Here is a 20,437-nt window from a genome sequence, read left to right on the forward strand (position 1 = left end):
GGTGAGGCCTGGGTGGTGTGCAGGGCCTGGTGAAAGGAGGCTGGTGCCAAGGGTGTCTCCCATTCCACCGACAGACGGTGTGCAGCGAGTGGAGGTCGAGGCTGCAGACCTCAGTGACCAAGTCCCTGACACAGAGTCGGAAACCAGGATCCTCCTGCAGGGTGAGATGGCCTTGGTCCAACCCCATGGGGCCCAGGAAGGTGTGGGAGCCATGACCCCCCAGGAGGGTGCCCAGTTCCATCACCTTCTCCTGTGCTAGAACAGCCTCCTTGATGTGCTCACAGAAGTCTCCATGCAGTACTTAGCTTCTGCTGCTAAAGACGCTTAAATGAGAAGTGATAGAGTTCAAGAACAGAAATTCTGGAACGAATTGCCCAGGATGGAGGACTGGGAGGAGAAGGCACAGGAAGGAGCTAGCAAAGCCCCTTGCAACCTCTGAGCTCTTAGGTTTGGGATAGAAACTCTTGGTTTCTGATCTGTGATGAAGGCAAATAGTGGTACCTGTTTCGAAGGGCTGTTGGGAAAATTAAATGGGATGCTATATTGTGTTCTCTTAGAAGGGAGCTTGGCAAACGGCATTAAGCATGATAGACATATTCATAACCATTGTTCCTGGAAGTATTTTACCACTTGTGGCACATGAGGACCCAGGGACAACCCACCTGGCCCCCTTCAGCCACATGCCTCCATCTGTCCCTGACTCTTTGGCCCTGCCTGGTTGGAACCAGGGAAGGCTCGGGGCAGCCCGACCCTCATCACCCCACAGAGGGTCTCGTTGCTTGAACGTCATCCTTCCTTCTGGCTTTAGGGACACCAGTGGCCCAGATGGCAGAGGAGGCCATTGATGGGGAGCGGCTGAAGCACCTCATTGTGACCCCTTCGGGCTGTGGAGAGCAGAACATGATCGGTGTGACGCCCACGGTCATCGCAGTGCACTACCTGGACCACACTGAGCAGTGGGACAAGTTTGGCATTGACAAGCGGCAGGAGGCCCTGGACCTCATCAAGAAGGGTATGTCCCCTTCCCCTATTGGAGGCCCCCACCCTGAGGCCCCACCCCCTCTTGTGGTCCCACCCCCTCTTGAGGCCCCGCCTCTTCTCTGGAACCTCCTGCTCTTCCCTCTTTGAGACCCCTAGTCCCTCTGAGTTCCCTCTCCCAATGATCCTCCTTAAGAGCCCTTCTCTCTCTAAACCCCCTCTCCTCTGAGAAGCCCTTACCCCTCCTCACTCTTTCTTGAACCTTTTCAGAGTCCCTCCACCCTATAAGCTCCCCTCCCCTCTAGACATTCCTCCTGGTCCTGAGCACCCTCTATCCTCTCTGAACCTCCCCTTCCCCCCTTCACAGAACCCTTTCCCTCTCTAAACCTCTCTCCTTCCTGGCATACCCACACCAGCCACTGCCTCCACTCAGCCCTCGCTCCCCCAGTGACACTTCTCTCTTCCTTGCAGGGTACACGCAGCAACTGGCCTTCAGGCAACCCAACAAGGCCTTTGCAGCCTTCCTGCATATGAAGTCCAGCACCTGGTGAGCCTGCCCATCCTTGGCCCTGCACCCCTTGAGCAGGGCCTGGGCTCTGGCCTGGGGTGATCTAGGCTGGACCCCCCCACACACACAGCCCTGTGCCTCTGGACCCCTCCACCTTCAGAGTCAAGGTGCCCACTAGCTGAGTCACCTGCCATCCCTAAGCACTGCCTACAAACAACATTGGGTCCTGAGACCTGGCGCGGGAAACTGGGCACACCTGAGCAGGCCCTGCCCCTCTCTGCTCCTTGCTTGGCTGGGATGGCAGTCTCTGGATCCCAGAGACAATTGGCTCGTGCTCTGTGCCCACCCCAGGCTGACAGCCTACGTGGTCAAGGTCTTCTCTCTGGCCGCCAACCTCATCGCCATCGACTCTGAAGTCATCTGTGGGGCTGTCAAGTGGCTGATCCTGGAGAAGCAGAGGCCTGATGGAGTCTTCCAGGAGGATGGGCCCGTGATTCACCAAGAAATGATTGTAAGAGGCTGCATTCAGGGCAGGCTGTGGGAGAGGAGTGCCTGAGTGCCCCCGCATGGACAGGAGACAGGCTCCGCCCTGCCATTTGTCCAATTCCCAGCGTGGGATGGACAGAGAAATAAAGGAGCCATGAATGTCACTTCTCCTTTGAAAAAACCAGAGACCTCAGGGTCCAGTGAAAAATGAAAGTTCCCTAGCCCCCCATCGCTTTCATTAAATCTGAGAACTCCTTAGAATTGTGGTTCTCAAACTCTGGTCTCCAGGCCAAAAGCACCAGCATCAGCTGCAAGTTTGTTAGAAATGGACATTCTTGTGCTGGATCCCACATGCCCGAATCAGAAACTTTGGGGTTGGGGCCCAGGAATTGGGGTTTTAATAAGCCCCCAACTCCAGGTAATGCTGACGTGTGGTCAAGTGAGTAAACCATGGCATCAGCCTGACCTTCGGGCTTCCAGCCTTGCAGCCTTCCCTCTCCACACTCCATTTGTACTGCCTGGAGCCTTGCTCCCAGGCACAGGGCCTTTGCACATGCTGTTCCCACTTCCTGGCATGTTACCACTGCCCTCTTTGACAGTTGAGTCCTACTCACTCTTCAGATTGTGGCTCCACTTGTCATCCCTTGGGGACACCTTTCTAATGGCCCTGACCAAGACACACCCCTGCTATTCATTCTCACTGTGCAGCACTCATCAGTTTGTAATGATATATCTGTTGATGAGCTGGTTGGCACATGCCTGACTCCCCTACGAGATGGGGAGCTCCATGAGGGCTGGAGCCATCTTACCCACAACACCAGCAACATTTACAGAATGAGTGAGTGAATGAATGAATACTAGAGTATGGCCCTACTGTGAGACACTGGGGAGAGACCCACCCCTGCCCCGCCCCACTGATCCTACAGGGGGGGATGGTTGGCATGAGGGGCACACAGGTGACCCCATTCTTATTTCCTCCTCCACACCCTAGGGTGGCTTCAGGAATGCTGAGGAGAAAGATGTGTCCCTCACAGCCTTCGTTCTCATCGCGCTGCAGGAGGCTAAAGATATTTGCGAGGGACAGGTCAATGTAAGTGTGCCCTGCCCTGCCCTCCTCCACGCGCCCCCCCCCCACCCCCCCACATCCAGGTACAGCCATCGCGGAGGTTCTGTAATTGTGGCATCTGCTTTGTCCTGGGGTTTTGAGAGTGGGTTGTTTGACCTTTAGCTTTCCAAGTGGGGAACTCCAGGATCCCAACTTCACCACCTGCTTCTCCTCCTCAGGACCCCAGAAAACAGAGGAAGGAGAGGAAGGCTGTTATCGTTAAGGCCAAGGGGAGCCCAGGTCTTTCTGGTTCAAATTTGCAGATTTGAAAGAAATTATGGTACAAAAGAGATGACTCTAGGGCAGTGGGGTCAGACATATCTAAATTTAGATCATAACCCTTAGGCACTTGCCCTTCCTGGACCTCAGTGTGCACATCTGTAAAATAAGTATAAAATAAGTATAATAATTTTTGTATTTTTTAGGATTCTCTAAGTTGTTCTAGATGTAACACACATGTGAGCTACATTATGCAAAAACACAGTGTGGAGCAAAAGTAGGTTTACAGTTGAGTATGGGTAACACAGAGTTTATTGTTGTCTTATTATTTATTAATTATTGTATTATTTTATGTACAAACAACTATAAACATACTTTTGCCCCACCCTGTAGATGGTAGGAATTATTTTAAGAATCTAAGAATTTATCAAGTGCAAGGATGAAAGGAATCTTAGGGACTTGACCTGGATGCTTTGTTCCTCTTTCCTGTGTCCTTCATGCCCTTTTTGCCCAATAATTCAGCTTTCCTGCCACCCAGCCTACCTGGCAAAACAGAATTGCCTTCCTTGGGGAAGTTCCTAGCCCAAGGCTAGATCTTCCAGATTCTTAGGAAAGGATTCTGATTGGCTCAGCCTGGGTCAGGTGATCACTTCTGGATCAATGAGCTGAGACCAGGAAGTAGGTCTTCCTGGGCAAATATGACTGTTCCACTGTGGCCATGTGAATGACAGGAAGGAGAAGGTCCTACAAAAGTCAAGGGTGGATATAGGAGAGACGGAGGGCAGGCAAAAGGATTAGTTTCTACTACAACATAGTGACATTTTCCACTACAACACAGCACCCTTATAACGGAGTATGGCGTAGGCTGTGGAACTAGACTGCTGGGGTTCAAGTAAAGAGCTTGCTGGACTTATCTTGATAAAACCAATGGTTAGTATTCCAGGAATATTGCAAGTTTATTGTTGAACACAATCATTATTAAATATTAAAGTATATAAACTTACATTTAAATAATTAGACTAAACACTACACATAAAAACAAAGGTAGTAGCCCTGGCCAGGTAGCTCGGTTGTTTGGAGCATCATCCCGTTATGCCAAGGTGCAGTTCGATCTCCAGTTCGGGCACATACCAGAAACAACCAATGAATGTATAGATAGGTGGAACAACAAATTGATCCCTCTTTCTCTCACCCCCCTCCCCAAAAAAATCAATTAAGAAAAAACAAGAAAACAACAACAAAGGTAGTAAACCCTCAAAACGCATCACTTCTTAATTGTTTTACTACCTTTTATCATTATCCACGATCTTGAGATTATTTATGTCTGTTGTACCTATACGATGAACAAACTATATAATCTCTTCCCAATTCTACAGTCAGTGACTCCATGCTGGTAGGTTGAAATTAGCCATGGTTGTATTTACACTATAAAAATCAGCAAACACTACAAAGCATATCTGTTTCTGCACCTCATCTCATGGGACTCAGTATTCTCCTCTGTGCAGTAGGGATGGTGATGAACATAAAACCTACCTCATAGGATTTTGAGATTAAATGAGTGGATATGTGACTAGCACATACTAAGTGTTAGCTACAATGATGATGATGATTAGATATAATGGGTGGACCCAGTGTTGTGCTAACCCTATTTGGGGCATCTCTTTCCCATTCTATTTTAAGGTATGTCACACTGATAGCTTGAAATTGGCCATGGTGGAAGTATTTACACCACAGTCATTGGCAATCAATAAACCAGCTCTCCTAACCCCCACCTCCTGCACTCACTAGACAACTGGTTATTAAGTATTTACTAGCACACCATTGGTATACAGACTGCACCAGGAACATGATAGGTACTCAGTAACAGAGCAGTGCACAGTGGCTAAACTGTCTGGGGAACCCTTAAAAATAGACAGATCCAAGACAAATATGTACCAAGGCCAGAAACCTTATGCCCAGGAAGTGGTGATTGTGTGATCCTTGTCAGCTCTCTGGGGCAGCAGTGCCCACCTGACCAGAGTACCCAATCTTTTTCTCATAGAGCCTTGGGGGCAGCATCAATAAGGCCGGAGACTTCCTTGAAGGACGCTACATGAACTTGAAGAGACCATATGCTGTGGCCATTGCTGGCTATGCCCTGGCCCAGTTGGGCAAGCTGGAGGACCCTCTCCTCAACACATTTCTGAAAGCAGCCACAGGTGAGAGGCAGCCTGGCGGGGTAAGGAGAGATACGTGGCTGCGGATTGAGGGTGGCCATCTTAAACGGGACTGCATGGCTCCAAGCTAAGCTGGGAAGAGTGAGTCTGGGTGTGAAAAGTCCTCATTGTTAGTGATACGAAAGGTCCATTGCATGACTCAACAAGTATTTGTTGAGTACTTGCTATGACACAGGAGCAAGGACATGGGCTCTGACATCAGACAGATTCAAGTTCAAAATCAAATCACCCTCAGCCACATTCTCATGCTGTGATCTTGTACAATCTACTTAACCTCTTTGGACCTTGTATATAAAACGATACCAACATCACAAGACTGGTGCGAAGATTAAATGAGTGATGAGGATAGGAGAAGGTCTAGCACATAGTAAGAGATCTATCACTGATGTTACTGCCTTTAGTATTATTAATAACATTACCATTATTTCAAGGGTTATTAGGATTAGATAAGAGAATGACATAGGAATTTTAGCACAATAAGTAGCACATCGTGAGCACTTAATCACTGGTTCAAGTGATGACACCTTATCAGGTTTATGCTCACCTCTGTAACATATCTGAATGTATACTGAAGTAGTTTAACACAGGGAAGTTGGTTTCTTGCTGTGTAAGAAACAGCACAGTATGGCTGTCCCAAGTTGGTGGACAGCTCTTCTCTATACAGTGATGCAGGGATCCAGGCTCTATCTTTTCATGGCTACGCCTCCTCAGGGCCTCAGAATCCCTTTTATTAAAGCAGAAGGGGAAACAGTCAGGAAAACTGTGCAAAGGAGGTAGACCAGCCATGCAAGGGGCCCTGTCAATTGCCCTGCACATTGCATTAGCCAGAGCTCAGTTATGTGTCCATACCTACCTGCAAAGGCCTCTGGGAGATGTAGTCCAACTCTGGGCCCAAGAAGAGGAGGGAATGGTTCTTGGTGACAGTCTCTGTCATGAGTACTTTCTTAGGCACTTGGGACATCACAGTGAATACGGCACTGCCCCTGCCATCATGGCCTCACGTTCCAGTTGAGGAAAGAAATGAGTTAATAGATTCCTGTAGAGCATCATAGTGCTGGGACAGGAGAAGCACAGGATGCTTTAAGAGACAGAAGGAAGGGTCTCACTTTGTCTTGGGTACCACTGAAGCTGTATTGTGTGGGGTGAATAAAAATTAACCAGGGGTAGGTGGAGAAAAGGTGCTCCAAGATGGGAGAACAGAATATGTAAAGGCTCAGAGGTGAGAATGAGCATGGCAAACTTAGGGAATGTGCTCCCATAGACCAGAGGGGCTGCGGTTCAGAATTTAAACAGAAGAGTAAAGGTTGATGAGGGAAGAGAGTAAGGCAGGGACCAGCAGACTGAAAGCCACAAATGTGGGCCAGGACACCTGAACACCGAGGTCTAGTACAAGTCTGTTTCTGAGCTTTCTCTGAACTACCTCCAGGCTGGACAGAGCAGTGAGCATGGGGACTGGTGTTCTCTCTTGTAGACAAGAACCGCTGGGAGGAGCCTGGCCAAAGGCTCTACAGTGTGGAGGCCACATCCTATGCCCTGTTGGCTCTGCTGCTGCTCAAAGACTTTGACTCTGTACCTCCTGTCGTGCGCTGGCTCAATGAGCAGAGATACTACGGAGGTGGCTATGGCTCCACCCAGGCAAGTGGTCCCACATCCCCCAGGCAAATGCATCCTTACCTCCTCTGGCCTGACTGGCCACCCAGATAAGATGCTGAGACCAAGAGAAGCAGTTGATTATGAAGTTGAGAAATCAGGTTTTTGTTGTGTTTTGTTTTTGATGCAAATCTGTTTATGGATTCTGGACTAAATTCTGGATGCCTCAAGCTGTGTTTTGAGCCCTCTTTCCCTCCTGGTGTCCAGATCACGTTCTCAAGACCCAGGTTCAGGGGTGAGCCTCTCTCTGACAGGTTCTAAATCATGTTTCCAGTTTCACCAGGCCTCTCATCTTATCCTGTTCCACTGGTGGGTTCTAGACCAATTCTTGTTTCAAGAAATCATCAACTCCATCTCTCCCTCTGGCGGGTTCTGGACCATGCACTCAGTTCCACGAGGCTCCCAGTGTTGTCTTGTCTTACTGTGGGTTCTAGACCATGTTCTCAGTTTTCTAGAGTCTTATCAAAGTCTGCTGTCTTCCAGCTGGGTTCTAGACCATGGTTTCAGCAACCTCAAGTCTAGCAAGCTCAGGCTTCAGTTTGATCCCCTTTCTCTCTGGTGGCATTCTGAGATATTTAATAAATCCTCATCCAAGGATATGTTTATTGATTTGAGAGAGAGAGGAAGGGAGAGACAGAGAAAAAAACACACACACATTGATGTGAGAGAGATAAATCCATGTGTTATTTCCTATATGTGCCTTGACCAGGGATGGAACCTGCAAACTTTTGGTGCATGGGACGATGATCCAACCAACTAGGCCACCTGGCCAGGGCTCAGTGTCACTTTTTGGATTCTACACTATATGCTCAGGGGCCCCAAGCTCCAACGTTATTATTTACTCTTAAATGGGCTCTAGATACATTCTCAGTGTCTCCAAACCCCTGTGTTAGACTCTCTTCTCTGGATGGGTCTCGATCACATTCTCAGTTTTCCTAGACTTTCAGTCATTTTTTTTGGTAGCTGCTGTTGGCATGGTTTTATTGTATATATTTCTTATTTATTTTTAATATATTTTTTATTGTTGATAGTATTACACATATCTCTCCCCACCCCCTGTTTCCCTCCTCCTCCCAGCCCCTACCCACCCACCCCCAGGTCTTCACGACCTTATTGCCAGTGTCCATGCGCTAGGCATATTAGACCCTCAGTCTTATGCCGGCACTTTCTCATGTATCTACACATGTTCAATGTCTCCACACTATGGTGTAAGCCTCTGTCCCTTGGAGAATTCTGGGAGATGTCCTCAGTGTCTAATGACCCCCAGTCTTACCCTTGTGCCCTCTGGTCCCATCTAGGTCACAATCTTAGTGTCACCAAGCACTAGACTGAGCCTCTCTCACTGAGAGAGTTCTAGAACATGTCCTCAGTATATAACAACCCCCATTCTTATTCTCACCCCCTCTGGTGCATTGTAGGCCACAGTCTTAGTGGCCCAACTCTAAGCTGAAACTTTTCATCCCCCAGCAGGTTCTGACTGCTTTCTCGGTCTCTCACATCACGCTCTTCTTATCTCATGGGTTCTAGGCCACTTTCATGGTGTTCCAAGCCTTGGCCCAATACCAGAGGGATGTCCCTGACCATGAGGATCTGAATCTGGATGTGTCCATTGACCTGCCCAGCCGCAGCTCTGCGGTCACGCACCGCATCCTCTGGGAATCCGCTAGCCTCCTGCGATCAGAAACGGTACAGCTGCTTGGCCAAACCCTCCTCACTCTCATCCTCCAGCCAGTCAGAGTCTGCAGGAGGCAGGAGGGAGGGCAGGTGACCATTGCAGCCAGGGGAAGGCTTGGCTCCTAACACCTTCTTTTCTCTTCCCACTCCCTGCAGACAAAGGAAAATGAGGACTTCACATTAACAGCTAAAGGGAAAGGACAAGGCACCTTGTCGGTAAGGACAGGAGCCCACACCTGCTTTGCTCATCACCTTCTCTCAGCCCTTCTGCCCCAGAGGGACCATCTCCTTTGCAAGTCAAGTTTGCTGACACCTAGTCTACCCTCCCATTTCTCCAGGTGGTGACAATGTACCAGGCCAAGATCAAAGGCGGATCCCCTTGCAAGAAGTTCAGCCTCAGGGTTAACATACTACCAGCCCCTGAAGGTAGAAGGAATAAAGACCCTATCTGTCTCCCTTCCCCCACTGCCAATCTAGTGTCTGCCCCGCTCCTGAATCAGGACCCAGCCCTCCATCCTTCTGTCTTCTATGTTTCTAGTGAAGAAGCCTGAGGACGCCAAGAGCACCATGTTACTCAACATCTGTACCAGGTAAGAGATGGGTCACTGGGGTTCATCTCGCTCATCCCTCTGTCTCTAGCAAGACTTCCTGTAAATAATATCCAAGGTACCTATTACTCTCTGAGAATGTGTTGTGTGCTTAGTGCTGTGCTGAGCACCCTCCAGAATGTAGACAGCATGGCATGGTGGTGTGAGACTAGCCGTGACCACATAAGCTGAGACTGAAAAGTGATGTTGATAATCAACAAAGGGGATTACAACTGTTACAGGAATTTTCCATTTTATTTTTTAAATTTTTATTGATTTCAGAGAAGAATGGGGAGGAGGAGAGAGATAGGAACATCAATGATTAGAATCATTGGTTGGTTGCCTCCTGTACACTCTCTACTAGGGATGGAGCCCTCAACCAGGGCATGTGCCCTGACCAGGAATCGAACTGTGACCTGGTTGAGCCACACTGGCCGGGCTTATATTATTTATTTTTATCACAACATTGAAAACTCTCATATTTCCAGTTATAAAAGTGTAGAGTAATGAAAAGTATAGTTAAGACGAGTATTTTTTTAGTGCATTGTAATTTAAAACGTCAGAATATTGTGCCCTAGTCGGTTTGTGCAGTGGATAGAGCTTTGGCCTAAGGCAGTGATGGCGAACCTTTTGAGCTCGGTGTGTCAGCATTTTGAAATACCCTAACTTAACTCTGGTGCCGTGTTACATATAGAAATTTTTTGATATTTGCAACCATAGTAAAACACAGATTTATATTTTTGATATTTATTTTATATATTTAAATGGCATTTAACAAAGAAAAATCAACCAAAAGAATGAGTTCGCGTGTCACCTCTGACACGCGTGTCATAGGTTTGCCATCACTGGCCTAAGGACTAAAGGGTCCCAACTTCCATTCAGACCAAGGGCACATGCCCAGGTTGCAGGCTCAATCCCCCCAGTAGGGGGTGTGCTGGAGGCAACCAATCAATTATTCTCTCTCATCATTGATATGTCTATCATTCTATATCTCTCCTTTCCTCTCTGAACTAAATTAAAAAGTAACACATCAGAACACTGAGATTGAAGTTGGTTTTGATTTTTTTGTAAAGCACTTATCCAAAGCCCTGTAGTTTGAACAGTGTTTCCTTTCTTCTCTGTAGCACTTACGATATGGAGCAAGCATCTGTTCTATGACGCTGTGAAGTGTCATGTTCCTTCTAAGTTTAGGTCAACTTCCCACATGTAATCCTCTGAGCTTTCGATGTCACGAGGTATTTAAGAGTTCCTTCACCGGGAAGTGTTCTGCCAGTGTCACCTCCTCTGGGACATCATTTTTGGCCACAACCACTTTCTTCACTTATGTTGATGGCCTTTGCCTTCATCAAATGCCTCTGGCCCCATGTTGGTCTCTCCAAGGACAGCAGGTCCACAATCCCACCACCTGCTGTTTCTTCTCTGACTCCGTTTAGGTGCTGCTGAAATTTCACTCCCAGTATTACCACTCTCATTTCTGTGCTGCACTTTCATCTTTGCTGGCGATTCCCTTTCAATGATCCATTTTGGTAAAATCTCACATGGTTATTTTTTTACTGAGAGAGAAGGAAGTAGCACAACCACACATGTGGCTTGAATGATGGGTGCTCGGTGACCCATCACTGACAGACTTTGAAAGAAGTGACATGATAAGTCATTGATTGTAATGCTCACTTTTTTATGTAGTGATGGGTGGACTGAAGAGCTGGTAACTAGATTTTCCTTTAGGCGTTTGCTCATTAAAATATTGTGGTACTGGATTTAGACCGCGTTGCTGAGGGGCTGGTGTTATTGAACTAGATCATGATAATGGAATCATGCAAAGTGAGACCTGCCTGTACTCTTGTCTTCATTTTCTAGAAGAACTGAGGCTCAAGGAGGTGAAGTGACTCATCAAATGTCACATAGAGCTGGGATGTGAACCCATGTAGTTGGGCTTCAGAGGCTGAGCAGTTAGTTGCCTTAACCATTACACACCTTCCCTTTATTCCCCTTGGGGGAGTGTTTCCTAAGATCTAACATCCTCTATGCTGCTTTGTGGGAACCAGAATCTTCAGTCACTGATCAGACCCCCTTGTCCAGGCACTGACCCCTAGGGCTAACCCTCTCTCCCTGCCCATCCAGGTACCTGGGACCCCAGGATGCCACTATGTCCATCCTGGATATATCCATGATGACTGGCTTTGCTCCTGACACTGCTGACCTCAAGCAGGTGTGAAAATCCTGGGCTCAGGGGTTAGGATTAGTGGGAAGGAGCCTGGGGCCTGGCAGAGGCTGAGGGAAGGAAGGGAATTTCACAAGCTCTTCCCTTCTCCAGCTGAGCAGTGGCACTGACAGGTACATCTCAAAGTTCGAGTTGGACAACAAGGCCTTCTCCAACAAGAACACCCTCATCATCTACCTGAACAAGGTGAGGCTTCCTTCGGGACCTTGACCCATATGTGGCTGGCCTTTTCCTTCTCTATTGGTCTTTGTCTTAGAGTCCTCTCTTGATTCATTTCTTCTAGAGGAAAAGAGGATTGATAGTGCATGAGATGGGTTTTTAATTTTTTTTTCATTTTTGTACTTTTAATTTTTTCTGGAATCCCAACCCTACAGAACAAATATAGAGAAGTATAAAAAGTTCCATATACCCTTTACCCAGATTCATTAAATGTTAGCAATTTCCTCCAATTATACATGTCTATCACATATGCATACACGTCTGTCTGTCTTCCTTCCTTCCTTGTTTTCTTATTTATTTTCCCAGATTTATTGAGATATAATTGGCATATAACACTGTGTAAGTTTAAGGTATACAATGCGATGATTGGATATATGTATATTGGAAAATGATGACTACAGTAAGGTTAGTTAGCACATGTACCACCTCATAGTTTTAATTGTGTGTGTGTGTGTGTGTGTGTGTGTGTGTGTGTGTGTGTGGTGAGAACTTTTAAGATTTACTATATTAGCAGCTTTCAAATATGCAGTGCAGTATTGATAACCATGGGATGTTTTTAGGGGCACAGATAGCAATCCGTTGGCCAGAATTCAATTTCATGGTCACACCAAATAGAAAGGGAGGCTGAGAAGTGTAATCTAGAAATGAACCTTGGAGAAAAAGAAAATAGATTTGTTGACCTGCTCATTAATCTTTGCCACTTCTCACCTCCCCTCCCCACCGCCATGCTCTCCACACAGATCACTCCTCCTTGGTCCCCCATTTCTCCCAATGCTGGACTCCCTCCCATGGCACCCCACTGACTCACCTCCTCCTTTTCCCAGATCTCACACGATCAAGAGGACTGTATAGCCTTCAAAGTTCACCAGTACTTTAATGTGGGGCTTATCCAGCCAGGGGCAGTCAAGGTGTACTCCTATTACAACCTGGGTGAGCAGCCAACCTTGGGCCTGGGGTCTGAGGGTCCCAAAGTTCTATAAGATGGGGGTCCCAGGGCTTGGTGATTGGGGACCTGGGAGTCCCAGGGTTCAGGACCTAGCATCCCCAGGTCTGAGGGACTGGAGTTGGGAACCTGAGCCCCACAGGCATGGTGTTGGGTGGAGGCCTTAGCTCTCTGATGCCTCCTACTCCCTCTGCGCACAGATGAGTCTTGTACCCGGTTCTACCACCCGGAGAAAGAAGATGGATTGCTGAGCAAAATCTGCCACAATGAAATATGCCGCTGTGCTGAGGGTGGGTACACAGGAACCAGGAAGTGGAAGGCCACGCCCACTTAATACCCCGCCCCCACCAGTCCCCCCTTCCTTGGTGGTGATGCAAGGGGCCCCAAAAGCCCACACCCAGGGGACTCCAAGAGGGATGGGCCTAGGGCTGACCACACCCATGGGTGGTGGGCCCTGGGTGAGAAGTGGAGCTTAGGTCATGTCCCCTGCCCACCCACCCCGCAGAGAGCTGTTTCATGCACCAGTCAGATGACCAGGTCACCCCAGATGACCGGCTGGACAAGGCATGTGAGCCAGGAGTGGACTATGGTAAGGAACGGGTGGGGAGACACACGTGCAAGTGTGATTGTGTGTGAGTGTTGGTGTGTGTGGCTGTGGTTGTGTGGGTGAGACTATGTGATGGCAGGTATGGTCTTGGTTTTGTGTGTGACTGGCTGTGAGTGGCCACAGGTCCATGTGTTTCAGGCTATGCTTGTGGGTGACTAGTGTGTGTGTTATTAGAGGCCATGATTGCTGGGGAAACATGATTATGACTGGGCTGGGTATGTGCAAGAGTGTGAACAAAGGTGTTTGTGAGTAGATGTGGTTGTGTGTGTCTGTGAGAGTGTGGTTGTAAATAGCCATGATTGTGTGAGATGGTGACAGTGGATAGGCGTAGCTGTCCCTGTGTATACCATGAGTTGTGAGTGGCTATAATTGTGTGCAAGGCTGTAGGTGACTATGTGTGAGATGGTGTTGTGAGTGACTGTGACCATATGTGGCTGTGTGTAAGAGATGGTGGTTGTGGGTGACACTGGACAGAAGTAACTGTCCTTGTGTATGGGATGAGTTATAGGCGGCTGTAACTGTGCACATGGCTGTGGGTGACTATGTGATATGTTGGTTGTGTGATTCTGTGTGGCTGTATGTGGCTGCTTGGGAAGCCATGTGCCGAGGTGCCCTTACAGGTAGGCTGCCTTGCTGTCAACCCTGCCCATGACCCATGCTGGTTCTCCTTTGCCCCCCGTTTTGCCCCCCTGTGCCCCCCCTGCAGTGTACAAGACCCTTCTGCTCAGGAAGGAGCTGTCCGATGATTTTGACGAGTACATAATGGTCATCAAGCTGATCATCAAATCAGGTCAGCCCTGGGCTGCTTTCTGCCTTTCTGCCTTCCCCTCCCTCCTCCTGCCTCCTCCACCCCAGCTCAGCGTTGTTCTCTCCCCTCCAGGCACCGACGAGGTGCAGCCTGAACAGGAGCGCAGGTTCATCAGCCACGTCAAGTGCAGAGCAGCCCTGAAGATGCAGGAGGGGAAACACTACCTCATATGGGGCCTCTCCTCAGACCTGTGGGGAGAGAAATCCAAGTGAGTGCCCACCCTGCACATGTGTGTGCTCACCCCACCCACCCTTCCAGGGCCCCTCCTGACCTGCCCTGTGTCCCTCCTCCCCAGCATCAAGTACATCATCGGGAAGGACACCTGGGTAGAGCTGTGGCCTGAAGCGGACGAATGCCAAGATGATGAGAACAAGAAGCTGTGCAGGGACCTGGCCAGCTTCAGAGAGAGCATGATCGTCTTTGGCTGTCCCAACTGAGCCCCCCTCCAGCACACCCCAATAAAGCTTCAGTTGTATTCCATGTGATCTCCCAACGTCTGGAGGTCTTTGTGAGATGGAAAGCAAAAGCTCTGTTCCCTAGCTGCCTCACCTGCATCTCAGCTCAGTCCTTGCTTGAAATCCCCAAGAATCTCATTTGCATTCTCGCCTGTGCACTTATGCCCTCACCATCCTCACCTGCAGCTCACCGCCCCCTCACCTGGGTTCTCACCTACTTGCTTACTGGCCTTCTTACTGCATCCTCACCTGAATTTTTCCCACATTCTCATCTGAATTTTTACCTCCTCTCTTACCTGCATCCTCAACTACATCCACCTGCATTTTTTTGCATCCTCACCTGGCCCCCCACCTACATGTCTGTCCGTAAACTTAACCGTAACTTTACTTATATTTCAACCTGCATCCGCACCTGTTCTCATACTCCTCATTCACAGCTCACTATCTCCAATGGCATTCTCACCTGCATTCCCTTTTGTCCTCTAGGCTCACCTCCCAATTACCTCTTTCTAGATGGGCCTGAGCAGGCTCCTCTATGCTTGTGTAGGACCCAGTGGGGAGGCTGTGCCCAGGAGGGGGCGGTAAGGGGCAGGCAGGGTGACATTTCTGGTGGGGGAGCCTGACTGAGTGAGGGGAAGGCATGGGTCAGCAGTTGAGGAGAGAGTGCTGGGGCTTTTGTGGTCACAGCATCACCAGAACTGAGTGGGGTGGTGGGGTGGGAATGACAGCCACCATGTTGAGTGGAACTGCTGGTTGCTAAGTGAAACTGGGACTCCAAAGGCCTCATCTAGCCTCTAGATCCTTAAAGACTGTTGAGGGTGGGAAACAAGCACAGGGTTCTGGATCCGGTCATCATGGAAAAAACCCTACAGCCTGGAAATCACCCCAGCACATCCCCCTGGCCCTAGAGCCCCTGGTCCTATAAACTCCCACCTCCCACTTCCAGGATGGTGGGGGAACACATTCACAGCCCACCCCTGTATCCTCCAGCCCCCACTTGCCACAGACTTCCATCGAGGGGAGACTCAAGGACCTTCATCACTCACTAGGTATCCCAGCTGACATCTGCCTGCTGTTCCCTCCCCTGATGTCCGTCTTCTCATTTCTTTTCTTGCCTGTTTTCCCCTTTCTCCTGCCCTGGGTCCGTTGTCCTCATTTCTTTAACAACTGGGGTTGAGTGTGGCTTGAGCACCTATGGCTCTAGGCTGTGAATATTCTCAAGACAACAGGGAGTTGATTTCAGACAGCGAGGAAAGGAGAGCAGGGCAACGTGAGAAGGCCTGGCTGTGATGGGGCCACCAGTAAAGGTCCTTTACATGAGGGTGGTTCATGTCCTGTGTGAACTTAGCCAGGCCATGGAGACCAGCCGTTTGGTGAAATACCAGCTAAATGTAGCTAGGAAGGTATTTTAAAAATGGAATTCACATCTATTGTCAGTTGACTTTAAAAGCAGTTTACCTTAGCCCAGCCAGTGTGGCTCAGTGCTTGGGCATTGATCTAAAAAACCAGAAAGTCACAGCTTGATTCCAGTCAGGGCACATGCAGCTCCATTCCAAGTAGAGGGCGTGTGGGAGGCAGCTGATCAATGATTCTCTCTCATCACTGAAGTTTAGATTTTTCCCTCTGCCTTCTTCTCTGATATATATATATATATAACAGAGAAATATGCTAATTAACTGGGATGATGTAACGGGTCGACCGGACAGGATATTGCATGTGCAGCATTGCGGGAGGGGTGACAGGGGCCTCTGTGAGGGTGGGTGGAGCCTCGCGATTTCAAATCGTGCTCTGGGCTCCATATATATATATATTTGATAAAGCAGTTTATGTTTGATAATGTGGGCGGGTCTCATCCAACTTACTGAAGGGATGAAGAGGAAAAAAATAAATCGGGTTTCCTGAAGAAAAAGGGATTTAAGACAGCAGTGTAGAAATTCTAGCCTTCAGATTAAAGGCTGCATCAACTCAACTGAATCTCTAGCCCACTGGATATTTCAGACTTGCTGAGCCACACAATTGCATGGGCCAACTCCTTAAAATAAACCTCTGTTTCTCTGTCTTCCCATATACAAATAGATGATCCAGATTAACTATAGATATAAATTAGATACAGAAACCCCTGCCTAATGCAGATGGTCAGGGAAATCTCCAGTGAAGGCAGGGGTGGGAGGGGGGGCAGTTCTTGAGTCAAGACAAACATAGATGACAAGGAGGAGGTAGAAAAGACTGTTTCAGGCAGAGGGAACAGCACATGCAAAGGCCCTGAGATACCTGTTGCAGGGTGAGCGATTGTACAAGGGCTTCAAGATAGTGATATCCACTTAGTGTCTAAGCTCAGGGGATGGCAAGGTTTTTCTCTAAAGGGCAAGATATAAAATGGAAGCTATTATTAAGGCACTTCCACCCTGTCACGCTGTTTGCTTGGGATGGGCCACAGGAGTGATGGGCGTGACTTGGGGCCCACTGCTGGAGACATTCTCTGGATGAAGAGTGATCAATCTGAGGCTTGGCAATCTAAGCAGGGGCAGGAGTGGGGGTGACCCCCAAGGCCAGTTACTCTCTCTGCTCCAGTTCTCAGCCACCCTGTCCCTTCAAAGCCCAGCTCTCTCATCTGGATAGCTGGCCAGAGGCAAGGTGACATATTGAGTGACCCACCCCCAGAATGAGATTCATCCACTCAATGCCTTCCAGTCACCAACAGAGGACATTCCAACTTGTTGGAGTGGTCAGTGTGACCCTCACAGAGTGTAGACAGTGGTCAGGTTTGGGCTGCAGGTCAAGGGGGCAGAGTGGGCTTTAGGGGCAGAGGAGAACCCCCAGCTGTGTCGCTACAGCTCACTGAAGTCCCATCCCTGAGAACTGCTCCTGTAGCTGTACAGAAGCAGGAGGTCCACCGGATTGGCCTGCTTATTTTTGCTAATAAGCTCAATGGGAGGCCATTGAAAGATTTTATATACTTTTTAATTTTGTAAATATATTTTTATAGATTTCAGAGAGAAAGAGAGAGGGAGAGAGGGATAAAAATATCAATAATGAGAGAGCATCATTGACCACCTGCCACCAGCACGCCCCCACTGGGGATCCAGCCTGCAATCCGGACATTTGAACTTGACCAAGAATCGAACCATGACGTGGTTCATAGGTTGACACTCAGCCACTGAGCCACGCCGGAAGTGTCACTGGAAGATTTAAACAGTGGGGAGAAGAGAGCTGCCTTAAATGTTAAAAAGTCTAATGCAGGCCATTTCAATTCTAATTATGTAACCCAAAGAATTGAAACCTGGTACCCTGACAAATATACGTGCATGCAGGCTCACAGCAGCATGATGCCCAGTTGCCAAGAGTTGGAAGCAACTTAATGCACATCAGCAGATGAATGGATACACAAATGTGGTCCTTCCACACAATGGAATACTATGCAGCCATAACAGAGGATCAAAGCACTGATACTCACTATGATGTGGATGAACCTTGAAAACATTATACTCAGTGAACAAAGACCACACATCGCATATTTCCAATTTATGAAATATTCAGAACAGGTAATATGCTAGAGCAAGAATGAAGACTAGTGGTTGCCCGGGGCTGGGAAGATTGGGGAATGGGAAGTAACTGCTTAATAGCTATGGGATTTCCTTTGGGGGCATTGAAAATGTCTTGGAACTAGATAGAGTTGCACAACATTGTCAATGTATTAAATGCCACTGAGCAAACTCTTTGAAATGGGTAGCTTTAGGATATATGAATTTCATCCCAATAAAATAAAATATAAATAACTAAGGAAGGTCACACTAACTAGAGGATAGAGAATGAATTGTAACAGGAGGTAAAGCAGGACATGCAGCTGGAAAGCCACTGCAACCGTCCACACAAGAAATGATGGGAGCCTTAATGTGTCAGTCCATTCGGGCTACTAGAAGATACCCTAGAGCAGTGATTTCGAAACTTTTGAGCTCGGTGTGTCAGCATTTTGAAAAACCCTAACTTAACTCTGGTGCCGTGTCACATATAGAAATTTTTTGATATTTGCAACCGTAGTAAAACAAAGAGTTCTATTTTTGATATTTATTTTATATATTTAAATGCCATTTAACAAAGAAAAATCAACCAAAAAATGAGTTCGCATGTCACCTCTGACACGTGTGTCATAGGTTCGCCATCACTGCCCTAGAGTCTAGGGCCTAGACCAACTGTGGGCAAACTACGGCCCGCGGGCCGGATCCGGCCCGTTTGAAATGAATAAAACTAAAAAAAAAAGACCGTACCCTTTTATGTAATGATGTTTACTTTGAATTTATATTAGTTCACACAAACACTCCATCCATGCTTTTGTTCTGGCCCTCCGGTCTAGTTTAAGAACCCATTGTGGCCCTCGAGTCAAAAAGTTTGCCCACCCCTGGCCGAGACTGAATGGTTTAAACCACAGACCTTTATCTCACACAGTCTGGGAGCTGGGAGCCAAGATGAGGATGCCAGCATGGTGGGGTTCTGGAGAGAGCTCTGTTCCTGGCTTGCAGATGGCCACCTGTTCTCTGATGGCTCACATGGGAGAGAGTATCTCTCTCGAGTGTCAACTTATAAGTGTGCTAATCCCATCACTAGGACTTTACCCTCATGACCTAATAATCTCCCACACGTTCCACTCCCAGATACCATCACATTGGGGGTTAGTGCTCCACATATGAATTTTGAGGGGCACAACATTCAGTCCAGAGCACTTAGCTCGGGTGGTAGTGCTATCAAGGAGGCGACAAGGCCTCGGTGTTTGTCTTCTGGAAGGAAAGATTTCCACTATTTGGCTGTGAATAACCCTGCTCTGAACATGGGCGTGCAAATATCACTTGGAGTCCCTGCTGTCCATAATTCTGGATATAGAACCAGAAGTGCAATTTCTCGATCATATAACAATTCTATTTTGAATTTTTGAGGAATCACCATGCTGTGCTTCATTGTGGCTGCACCATTTTACATTCCGAACAGCTCCTCAATCCTTCTTTATTGCGTATTTTGCAGTGGCTCTGTGTATGTTTCATATATAAGACCAGGAGATCAAGCTAGTTCATATATTTTTGAAATTAATGTCTTTGCTTTTTTGTCTGCTTAAGCTATCAAGATGAGGAGGGAGGCTTCAAAAATCTCTCTCTTTGGTGCTGTCATTATCTAATGTAAGGTACTTTACATTCTTTTCTTTAAAAAAAAACCTCACCTAAATATATGTGTTTATTTTTTAATTGACTAGGAGAGGTGAGAGAAACATCCATCCGTTGCCTCCTGTATGTGCCGCCTTGGGGGATCAAACCTGAAATCTTTTGGTGCATAGCATGACTGAGCCATCAGGCCAGGGTAGTATTTTACATTCTTTTTATTTCCCCCCATTCCAGGTCTTCAAATTCTTCACAGCATTTTACACCAATAGCACATCTCAACTCTTACCATCGCGTGTTTGAGTAGTTTTGTCTTTTTTTCCCTTCATTGATTGTGAGACTATGTTTTTAAGCCCATACACATTTAGAATTGTTATATTTTTATGACAGAGACTTAGTTATCACTATTAATGCTTTCTACATTAAAGTCTATGTTGTCTGATAATAACAGCGTTAAACTAACATTCTTTCTGGCTACTTAGACCCTTCAATTGGCAACTTCAAGATAGCTTTGTCCAGAAGGAAGTCGGACGTCCGGAAGATGGCTGGTTGACCCAGTCTAATTAGCATATTATCCATTTATTAGTATAGATAGATTATATAGGATAGAGTGGCTT

The 20,437-nt window shown here is 47.6% G+C and overlaps 1 protein-coding gene and 1 long non-coding RNA gene across 2 annotated transcripts in view; one reads left to right on the forward strand and one right to left on the reverse strand.

The window, feature by feature from the left end:
* The window catches only part of LOC132235108 (complement C3-like), a 33,409-nt gene extending 18,703 nt beyond the window's left edge, over positions 1 to 14,706 (forward strand). The window contains exons 23-41 of the mRNA XM_059696931.1: positions 75 to 161; positions 809 to 1,012; positions 1,450 to 1,525; positions 1,838 to 1,997; positions 2,964 to 3,062; positions 5,338 to 5,494; positions 6,984 to 7,147; positions 8,690 to 8,848; positions 8,993 to 9,052; positions 9,175 to 9,262; positions 9,375 to 9,426; positions 11,545 to 11,632; positions 11,738 to 11,830; positions 12,688 to 12,793; positions 13,007 to 13,096; positions 13,312 to 13,395; positions 14,120 to 14,203; positions 14,294 to 14,429; positions 14,517 to 14,706. Of these exons, the coding sequence (XP_059552914.1) occupies positions 75 to 161; positions 809 to 1,012; positions 1,450 to 1,525; positions 1,838 to 1,997; positions 2,964 to 3,062; positions 5,338 to 5,494; positions 6,984 to 7,147; positions 8,690 to 8,848; positions 8,993 to 9,052; positions 9,175 to 9,262; positions 9,375 to 9,426; positions 11,545 to 11,632; positions 11,738 to 11,830; positions 12,688 to 12,793; positions 13,007 to 13,096; positions 13,312 to 13,395; positions 14,120 to 14,203; positions 14,294 to 14,429; positions 14,517 to 14,658 (2,129 nt within the window). The 3' untranslated portion in view covers positions 14,659 to 14,706. The remainder of the gene's footprint in view (positions 1 to 74; positions 162 to 808; positions 1,013 to 1,449; positions 1,526 to 1,837; positions 1,998 to 2,963; positions 3,063 to 5,337; positions 5,495 to 6,983; positions 7,148 to 8,689; positions 8,849 to 8,992; positions 9,053 to 9,174; positions 9,263 to 9,374; positions 9,427 to 11,544; positions 11,633 to 11,737; positions 11,831 to 12,687; positions 12,794 to 13,006; positions 13,097 to 13,311; positions 13,396 to 14,119; positions 14,204 to 14,293; positions 14,430 to 14,516) is intronic.
* On the reverse strand, positions 14,517 to 18,210 carry LOC132235110 (uncharacterized). Its single transcript, XR_009452976.1, has 2 exons — positions 17,957 to 18,210; positions 14,517 to 14,725 (listed from the first exon to the last, which is right to left on the reverse strand). It is a non-coding gene; the product is annotated as an uncharacterized LOC132235110 (long non-coding RNA).
* Between the last annotated feature and the right edge of the window lie 2,227 nt (positions 18,211 to 20,437).

Source organism: Myotis daubentonii, chromosome 5 (genome assembly GCF_963259705.1).
Source record: "Myotis daubentonii chromosome 5, mMyoDau2.1, whole genome shotgun sequence".
Classification (NCBI taxonomy): Eukaryota; Metazoa; Chordata; class Mammalia; order Chiroptera; family Vespertilionidae; genus Myotis; species Myotis daubentonii.